Source organism: Mustela nigripes, chromosome 6, assembly GCF_022355385.1.
Source record: "Mustela nigripes isolate SB6536 chromosome 6, MUSNIG.SB6536, whole genome shotgun sequence".
NCBI classification, from domain to species: Eukaryota; Metazoa; Chordata; class Mammalia; order Carnivora; family Mustelidae; genus Mustela; species Mustela nigripes.
The window spans coordinates 85,419,096-85,429,496 of record NC_081562.1 but is presented as its reverse complement, the minus strand read 5'-3'; the positions used below and the strand labels follow the sequence as shown (position 1 = coordinate 85,429,496).

The window sequence follows — 10,401 nt, the reverse complement described above, 5'->3', positions numbered from 1 at the left end:
AAAGCTTCAGAATAGCAATAAGTATGAGATACCTACATTCCCTAATACTATAATATGGAGTAGTTAGCCAATATTATAAACTTATATAGTTATAATTATTTTTCTGCACAAAAGCTTTTTTTTTTTTTTTTACTCTCTTCAAGATGCAATTTTGTCTGAGATGACTGCAACTGATATTGAGGAACACCACCACTGGATAGCACAAATGGAGTTTTTACCAGAAATGTTCAAAGCTATTGAGAACAATGTCAAGTTACTGTGTAGAATTAGTGTATTTTTGTTTGAAGAAAAGAAGAGACAAAAGAGAAAAACAGGTAAGGGTGCTTGAAGACATTGGAAACATATTTGACTTTTTCTAAAAAATGGGTTTATTAAGGTACAATTTATATACCATAAAACTCACATATGTTAAGTGTACAATTCAATGACTTTTAGTAAATTTAGAGTTGTATAACTCTCACTACAATTCAATTTTAGAACATTTCCTTCATCTCATAAATATCCCTCACACCAAGTTGCAGTCAATCCTCATTCCCACTTCAATCCCAGACATGCACCAACCTATTTCGTTTCAATAGGTTTGCCTTTTTTGGATGTTTCATAAGATGGAATCATATTATATGTATTTTTTAAAAATATCTGGTTTCGGGGCACCTGGGTGGCTCAGTGGGTTAAGCCTCTGCCTTCAGCTCAGGTCATGATCTCAAGGTCCTGGGATTGAGCCTCGCATTGGGCTTTCTGCTTAGCAGGGAGCCTGTTTCCCATCTCTCTCTGCCTGCCTCTCTGCCTGGTTATGATCTCTCTCTCTCTCTGTCAAATAAATAAATAAAATATAAAAAAATAAAATATATGGTTTCTTTTACTTAACATAATGGTTTTGAAATTCAGCCATGTTAAAGGATACCTTTGTGGTATCCTATTCTTTCTATTACCAATTGTATCTCACTATTTGCATATACCACATTTTGCTTACCTACTCACCAGTTCATGGACACTGGAATGTTTCTACATTTGACTTTTATGAATGCTGCTATGAAAACACTTGTATACGTCTTTGTGTGGATGTATGTTTTCATTTCTTTTGGGTCGATACCCAGGAGTAGAATTTCTGGGTCATTTATCAATTGCTGGTAAACTTATGCTTAACGTTTTAAGAAATTGTTAACTTATTGCCCAAGTGACAACGCCATTTTACATTCCCATTAGCAATGTATTAAAGTTCTGGTTTCTCCACATCTTCAATAACATTTGCGATGGTTTTTTTAGTATAACCTTTCTAAGAGGTGTGAAGTGGTATCCCATTGTGGTTTTAAATTGCATTTCCCTAAAGACTAATGATGTTGAGCATCTTTTCAGGTGCTTATTAGCCATTCTTATATTTATTTTGATGAAATGATTATTCAAATATTTACCTGTTTTTTTGTTGAATTTTAAGAGTCCTTTATATATTCTGGATACAAGTCCTTTATCAGACATGTGACTTTTCAGCGGGCCTAGGTGGCTCAGTTTGTTAAGCATCTGCCTTTGGCTTGGGTCATGATCCTAGGATCCTGGGAATGAGCACTGTATTGGGCTCCCTGCTCAGTGGGGAGTCTGCTTCTCCCTCTCCCTCTGCTCCTCCCACTGCTTGTGTTCTCACTTTCTTGCTCTCTCAAATAAATAGATAAAATCCTTTCAAAAATGTGATTTTCAAATATTGTCTCTCAATTTATGGTTTGTCTTTTCACTTTCTTAATGGGGTCTTTGAAGCTCAGTGGTGTTTGATTTTGATGACGTCAAATCAATATATCAATGTTTTCTTTTATGGATCATGGTTTTAGTGTTGTATTAAAAACTTGTATCAGTCAGTGTTCAACCAGAGAAGCAGAACCACTAGGAAATTATATATTATCTATCTACCCATTACAAGGTATTTTGGGGAATGTACTTTGCATTCTTTCAGTCCTTTTAAATTTATCATTACTTGCTTTATAACATACCATATAGTCTATCCTAGAGAATGTTCTGTGTGTGCTTGAAAAGAATATATATTTAGCTGTTGTTGGGTGGAGTTTCTATAGTTTATTTATACTGTTATTTTAGTCTTCAAATACATCCTTGCTGATTTTCTGTCTAGCTGTTCTATTGTAGAGAGTGGGATATCGAACTTTCCAACTATTATTATTGAGTTGTCTACTTCTCCCTTAATTCTGTCAGTTTTTGCTTCCTGTATTTTAAGGCTCTGTTATTGGGTGTATATTATCTTTATAATTGTGATAGCTTCCTGATGAACTGAACTGCTTCTTCTTCTTCTTCTTGTTATTATTATAAAATGTCCCTCATTGTCTCTAGAAACATTTTTTGTCTTAAGTCTATTGTGTTTGATATAAGCATATTCTCTTCAGCTCCCCTGTGGTTACTGTTTGTAAGGTTGACTCAAAGATGTGTTGCTTATGTGTTGCTTATAGTTAGATCCTGTCAGCTTCGAAATATATATATATATACACACAAATACATATATATATTATAGTAAATTTAGTAAATTGAGTTTATAGCAAATTTGACAAAAAAGTTAAGCATATATTATATAGTAAATAAATAAATATACACACACACATATACACACATAAAATTTGGCAATCTTGGGGTGCCTGGGTGGCTCAGTGGGTTAAGCCTCTGCCTTCGGCTCAGGTCATGATCCCAGGATCCTGGGATCAAGCCCCACATTGGGCTCTCTGCTCAGCGGGGAGCCTGCTTCTCTCTCTGCCTGCCTCTCTGCCTGTCAAATAAATAGATAAAATCTTAAAAAAAAAATTAGGCAATCTTTCACTTATGATTGGAATGTTTGATTCATTCAAATTTAATGTAATTATTGATATGGTTGGATTTACACCCACCACGTTCCTATTTGTTTTTCATGTCTCATCTCTTCTGTTCTCCTGTTGTTCTTTTACTACCTTCTGTGTTAAATATTTTTTATTGTTCCATTTTATTTATTTTTTAAAAATTTTATTTATTTATTTGACAGACAGAGATCACAAGTAGGCAGAGAGGCAGGTAGAGGGAGAGAGGAGGAAGCAGGCTCCCTGCTCAGTAGAGAGCCTGATGTGGGGCTCCATCCCAGGACCCTGGGATCATGACCTGAGCTGAAGGCAGAGGCTTTAACTCACTGTGCCACCCAGGCACCCCTATTGTACCATTTTAATTCCATTTTCCTCCTATATTGTTGGAGTAATTTCCTTGTAGTTGCTCTAAGGGATTGCTGTATACATCATAAATTATCACAATTATCACTAAGATTAGTACTAACTTAATACAGGCAAAATATAGAATCTTTGCTCCAATAGCTCCATTCTCTTCCCCTCCTTTGTGCTTTGTCATATATATTACATGTATGTATCATAAGCCCAACAATATATATACCATAAGCCCAACAATATAGTTTCATAATCATTGGCTTTAAAAAAATTTTTTTAAGAAGATTTTACTTATTTATTTGACAGGCAGAAGTCACAAGTAGGCAGAGAGGCAGGCAGAGAGAGAGAGGAGGAAGCAGGCTTTTTGATGGCTGAGTAATATTCCATTGTATACATATATACCACACCTTCTTTATCCATTCATCAGTTGACAGAAATTTGGGCACTCTCCATAATTTGGCTATTGTCAATAATGCTGCAATAAGCATCATGGTGCATGCGCCCCTTCAAATCACTACTTTTGTATCCTTTGGGTAAGTGCCTAGTAGTACAGTTGCTGGATAGTGGGGTAGTTCTATTTTTAAGTTTTTGAGGAACTTCTATACTGTTTTCCAGAGTGGCTTAACCAGTTTGCAATTCTCTAATGATAGACAACACTGAGTATCTTTTCATATCCTTAGTTGTCATCTGTATGTCTTATTTCTTATCTTCATTTAAAAAGTTAATTGTACATGCATGGTACTTTGAAAAAAAATTATTTCAGGGAATGGATGTAATAGACATTTCATAACACATTTAGAGAAGTGCTGAAAACACATGCATTAACTATGGATATGGAAGTGTTCACTTGCAAGTTACTTTGACAGGAGCGTGTTATTTCCATGAATAATGTAATATATTTAGAGAACTATTTAAAAACATATGTAATGGGGGCCTGGGTGGCTCAGTGGGTTAAAGCCTCTGCCTTTGGCTCAGGTCCTGGGATTGAGCCCTGTATCGGGCTCTCTGCTCAGCGAGGAGCCTGCTTCCCTTCCTCTCTCTCTGCCTGCCTCTCTGCCTGCTTGTGATCTCTGTCAGTTGAATAAATAAATAAAATCTTAAAAAAAAAAAAAAAAGAAAACATATGCAATAAGAATGGTTACAAGAGGGGCACCTGGGTGGCTCAGTGGGTTAGGCCTCTGCCTTTGGCTCAGGTCATGATCTCAGGGTCCTGGGATTGAGCCCTGCATCAGGCTCTCTGCTCTCTGCTTCCCCACCCCCCCGCCACCTGCCTTTCTGCCTACTTGCAATCTCTCTCTGTCAAATAAATAAATAAATAAAATCTTTCTTTAAAAAAAAGAGCTGTATATGCATACTACTTTGAGAAGGGTGTTATTTCAGGGAATGGGTGTAATAGAAATCTGTAATGCATTTAGGGAAGTGTTAAAAGACACATGCAATGAGGATGGTTATGAGAGTTGCATGTGCATGCTACTTTGGGAAAAGTGTTATTTCAGGGAATGGATGTCTTACCTTCATTTTTTGAAGAGTAGTTATCCTGGATATAGAACTCTTGGTTAGCAGAATTATTCTTTCAGCACTTTGAATCTGTCATCTCACTGTTTTCTGGCCTCTATTGTTTCTAATAAGTAGTAAGCTGTTAAATTGACTATGGTTCCCCTGTACTTTGATGTTTGAGTCTCCTTTGATTGTGATAAGTCTTTTTTTTTTTTTTTTTCTTTAAGGACTCTTTGTGTAGCTTTCAATAATTTGACTATGATGTATCTAGGTATGGATCTTTTTAATGTTTATCTTACAGTTCAATGAGCCACTTGAATGTGAGGATTAATTTGAGATGATTTGGCCATTATTTTTTCCCCAATATATTTTTTAAGATTGGGGGTTAGAGTGAGAGGAAGAAGCAAATGCTCCCCCTGAATGCGGAGTCTGATGCAGGGCTCAACCCTAGGATTCTGAGATCATGACCTGAGCTGAACTCAGATGCTTAACAGAGCCACCCAGAAGCCCATACTTCCTCAATATTTTTAATGCCCCCCGCTCTTCTTCTGGGACTTCTATCACTTGTACAATAGTATGTTTGATGGTGTCCCATAGGTCTTTGAGGCTTTGTTCATTTTTTAAAAATTCTTTTTCCTCCCTGGTCTTCCGATTAGACAATCTTTACTAATCTGGTGTCAAATTTGCTGGTTATTTTCTTCTGCGATTTCAAATCTACTATTGAGCCCTTTTGGTAAATTTTTCATTTCAATTATTGCACTTTGCAAGTCTAAATTTTCCACTTGGTTTTTCTAATTTCCATCTCTTTACTGATGTGCTCTATTTGATGATAATTGCCACTGTATTTTTCCTTTATTTTAAAATTTGCCTTCCTTTAGTTCTTTGAACATAGTTATAATTCTTCTTTCAAAGTCTTTTCAAAGTCTTTTTCAAAGCAACATCTGCTCCCCTCCCAATCCCTGAGAAAATTTCTACTAACTGCTTTTATCCTCTGTGTATAGGTTGCACTTTTGTTTCTCTGCATGCTCCTTTTATGTTAAAAACTGAGCATTTTAGGGGCACCTGGGTGGCTCAGTCAATTGAGTGCCTGACTCTTTGATTTCACCTCAAATCATGATCTCAGGGTTGTGAGACCAAGCACCATGTCGGGCTCCTCACTGGGCAGAGAGCCTGCCTGAGAGTCTCTCCGTTTGACCCTCCCCACCTCTAAAAAAACGTGGACATTTTAGATAACATATTATAGCAACTTTACTTTTTAAATTTTTTTAGATTTTATTTGTTTATTTGCGAGAGAGAGAGAGCATGAGCAGGAGGTGGGGGCAGAGGGAGAAGCAGGCTCCCCGCTGATCAGGGAGCCCAATGCAGGGCTTGATCTCAGCACACTGAGATCATGACCAGGGCTGAAGGCAGACAGACATTACACTGACTGAGCATTATAGCAACTTTAGATTCTGATTTTCCCTATAACCTCCAGGGTTTCTTTTTGTCACTTTTTTGGTTTTTTAGTGACTTCCCTAGACTAATTCAGTGGAGTCTGTCTCCCCAACAATGTGCAGTCACTGATATCACTGCTCAGTTGTTCTTTTATTCTTTTTGTTTTTATTTTAAGGCCTGAATTCCTAGGGGTCACTTTTGGGTCAGCATAGGTTAGTGGTCAATAACTGGCCAATGATTAGGGATCCTGACTGATTCAGTAAGTCTTCTATTCTTTGCTAATGGGTCTGTGTATGGGTTAAGGAAGTATTGTTTTAGATGCCCCTAAGCATGATTTTTTTCCCTGCTTTATTCCACAACAAATCAGTCCCCTTAGGTAGTAGAGCTGTCAATCTGTTCAGCCTGCCTTGCTTTAGTAGGACACACGGGCTACTGGCTGGGGGAGTTAGAGACAGAAGAAGCTCCAGGCTAAAAACATCACAGACTTCCCCCATTCTTACTTAAGTTTAGTAATTTTTCTTGACTAAATTCTTACCGAATTGTTGTATGCCTTTGGTCAATTTCCAAAGTCCTAAAATGGTTGGTTTTGGCTGCTTTGCCAAGCTTTATCATTGCTTTTTTTTGGAGGAGACAATGTTTGGAGTTTCTCATTTAGCCATTCTGGAAACCCCTTCAAAGGTTTGACTTTTGTCTGCTCTTTTTTGACTCTTCTGAAAGAATCAAGATTAAGTGTGGTTCAGAAAAGTGAGGAAAGACAGAAACCCAAGAAAGAAAATGGAAAGCACCAAGCATAATCAAAGCCAAAGGAAAGTTTTGTTACAGCTAACCCCAAACTTGTAACTGAAGGTAAATTGAGATTACAAATAAAGAATAAAGACTAAACTTTGGAAGCAAAAGTTTTAGGTGATTGTGGGGAAAGAGTTATTCTTTTAAAAATAATACTATTTATTTTGGAGGCAAAGCTTTTTTTTTTTTTTTTTTAAGATTTTATTTTTAAGTGATTTCTACACCCAATGTGGGGCTCAAACTCGCAGCTCCAAGATCAAGTCACACTCTCTATAGACTGGACCAGTCAGGTGCCCCAGGGGAACCAAGGCTTTCTGACGAATCTTTATCTTATAGCTAACTATTATTTTGGCTAAATTCCTTAGGTTTTAGCAAAGATAGAGCACAACACAGAACAAGAAATGCAATCTTATTATTTTATGTTTTATGGGTTTTTTTTTTCCTTTAGCATCTAGAAGTACTCTATGGAAATCTTGGAAAGAAAGAGTTATAAAGCGACCTGCAACAGCTCATGCTTTAAGACCAGATCAGATGATCAGTGATAAATTTGCAACAAATACAAAGGTTTCAGAAATCCAAGATATGCTACAGGAACTCATAAACACTATGATGTTCAATAAATTGGAAAACAATGCTATTAAATATATATCATCAACAATAATAAACCTTTCTAAGGCTTTGGGTTTAATAAATGATGAACTAAAAATTTTTAACCTCCAGAGTGCCAATATGTATATAAGTGAGACAAGTGAAAAGGAAAAAGAGCTCTCCCTGAAGATAATGCGAGAGCTCAGTGAAAAAAATGAAATGCTTCAGCAGAAACTTCAAGAAGCAGAAGAAAAATATGAACAATTTATTCGGTTCAAAATTGTTGTAGAACCCCAAGTAGGTATAGCATTACCCACATCAACCTTGAAAGTGTTGCCTGAGCTTTCTTCACAATCAACCACTAGCAAAGCTGACATAGAAGACAATATGGATGATATGTTGGTTAAAGAACTTGAAGATATTACAGATGAGGCCCAAAAAAAAGGGACCAAAGGCTTGGGGATCAAGTGGGACTCAACTATTTCATATAGAGCCCCAGCTGAAATGACTCCAGATTTAACTGAAGAGCAATATCCTTCACTTAAAAAAAAGCAAAGAGAGTCTTCTGAAGGTATCACTGAAGATAAGATATCACAGAAGAAAGGTGATGTCTATAGGAAAGATGGGACTGACCAGTATCAATCACAGAAAAAAAAGCAAACTAAAGGCCCATATATGCATGAGACTTCTGGATTTAATGTGAGTGATGATAAAGGTAAAGAAAAAGACTCAGAGACCAAACTTGATTACCATTTGGAGCTACAGTCACTGGAAAAGAAGAGAAAAGAAATAAAATCCTTTTCTGAGGACAAATCAAAGTCATCCACTGAATCAAGAAAACCAAGAAGTGAACATGTCCCTGCTGATTACCCTTCTACTGACACAAAAAGCCAAGTTGGCAGAAATGGAACAAGTGGTTTATGGGAACAACTCAGGAAGCTCAAACCTGAGTATTCACATTACAAAAGCCAGATTTCTTCAGAGAGTAAAGAGGAATCCACCACTGAGTCAATGGACAAAGAGAGCAAAAGTGAGACGAGCAGCCAGGCAGAGCAATTTGGGTCTACCCAACTTGGTAATTCCTCTGAGAAAGTGAAAACAAAAGGAAAGAAACACCATGTCTCTCCAGGAACCACCACAAGCAAAGAGGGAAAACTTGAAGAGGACATATTAGTAACTAAGAAAGTCAAGTCTCATAGACCTGTGAAGCCCAAATCTAGGGTAACAGAAGAGATTTCAGAATCTACCAGAGTTCCAGGAAGTCTAGACGGCAGAAGTGAAGAGAGTAACCTAGAAGAATTTCAAAAAGCTGTAATGGCTTTCCTAAAAGAGAAAATTGATAACGTAGGAAAGCCTTTGGATAAAAAGACTGTGCCAAAAGAGGAATTATTAAAAACACCAGAGGCTGAAAAATTAGGAATCATAAGGGAAAAAATAGAGGAATATTTCCAAAGCGTAGGTGAAACTGTGACAAAAACCTTGAGGAAGTACAAAGATATAAAAAGTGCAGGACAGGTTGGAGAGAAACCTTTGAAACAAAAAAAAGAAGTCTCATTTATTCCAGGATTACATTTTCAGAAGTCCACTAGTGCAAAGTCTGAAATTAGAACCTTACTGTTATCTAAGAGCAAGGATCCACTAACTGACAATTTAATACAAACGATCTTGGCTGAACTAGAAGGGAAAAGAGATGCTCTAGTGGCCTCAACGGTAGGGAGAGACGGCATGGAAAGGCAAAAACAAAGGCGGGAGAAACATTTGCAAGAAGGTCCAGAAAAAATAGTTGGTAAGCGTCTCAAACACCAGTTGCAAGAAGGGAGTTTCTGGAAGAAACTGCAGGAGGAAGAGTCATGGCTCCAGAGGAAGGGAGGAAAGCAAGGACAACGGAAGCAGTGGCAGAAAATGTGGAAGGAACAGCAAAAACAGAGCATGCAAAAGCAGACTGAGCAAGATGAGGAGCAAACGCAAAGAGAAGAGGAAGATTATCAGAAGCCAAAACAGCAGCAGCTGGAAGCATGGGATAAAAAAATGGAAAAACAAATGGTGCCCTTGGAGAAGGAGAAGGGACAGCAGAAGAGGGATGCTCAGAAGGTAGTGAGGTATCAAGAGCTGGAAATAAATTGGGAGAAAGAGGAGAAGCAGGAGCCATGGAGAAATGTAGAGGACCATGAAAGACAGAGGCAGAAAGAAACAAAGGATCAGATGAAGATTAAGGAGATAAACTCTGAAGAAGAAGAAAAGATGTTCGGCCAAACTTCAATGACATTGTCTCCCCCGTGGAAGAGCATACAGAAACTAGCACCCCAGTTACATCAAAGAAAAGAGTTCCAGAGTCATCTTAAGGCCTTAGACATTCTTGCTGATGGGAAGCACCCTATACCAATCACTCCTCCTTCCACACAATCGCCCTCACCCGAGGCCATTCCAGTTTCTGGACAGTCTCCCACAAAGTTCCTCACTCTAACTCCTAAACAGGCCCAGGCACTGGGGATCAGTCTCACCACTGAGGAGGCCAAGGCACAGGGCATCACTGTCACCTCTCAGCAGGCCCAAGAAATGGGGATCACCTTCATTGATGAGCAGGCACAGACACAGGGGATAACTCTCACCCCTCAACAGGCCCAAGAACTGGGGTTCACTTTAACTGATGAGCAGGCACAGGGGATCACTCTCACCCCTGAACAGGCCCAGGCACTAGGGATCACACTCATTCCCCAGCAGGCACCGAAACTGGGATTCACCCTCACTGATGAGCAGGCACAGACACAGGGGATAACTCTCACCCCTCAACAGGCCCAAGAACTGGGGTTCACCCTAACTGATGAGCAGGCACAGGGGATCACTCTCACCCCTGAACAGGCCCAGGCACTAGGGATCACACTCATTCCCCAGCAGGCACCGAAACTGGGATTCACCCTCA

General features: G+C 38.5%; 2 protein-coding genes across 2 annotated transcripts in view; one reads left to right on the top strand and one right to left on the bottom strand.

Moving 5' to 3' along the window:
* The window catches only part of FAM186A (family with sequence similarity 186 member A), a 30,388-nt gene extending 30,050 nt beyond the window's left edge, over positions 1–338 (top strand). The window contains exon 4 of the mRNA XM_059404512.1: positions 144–338. Within this exon, the coding sequence (XP_059260495.1) occupies positions 144–328 (185 nt within the window). The 3' untranslated portion in view covers positions 329–338. The remainder of the gene's footprint in view (positions 1–143) is intronic.
* LARP4 (La ribonucleoprotein 4) overlaps positions 1–10,401 on the bottom strand; it is a 187,210-nt gene that overhangs the window by 104,456 nt on the left and 72,353 nt on the right. The gene's annotated exons all lie outside the window — the stretch shown is intronic.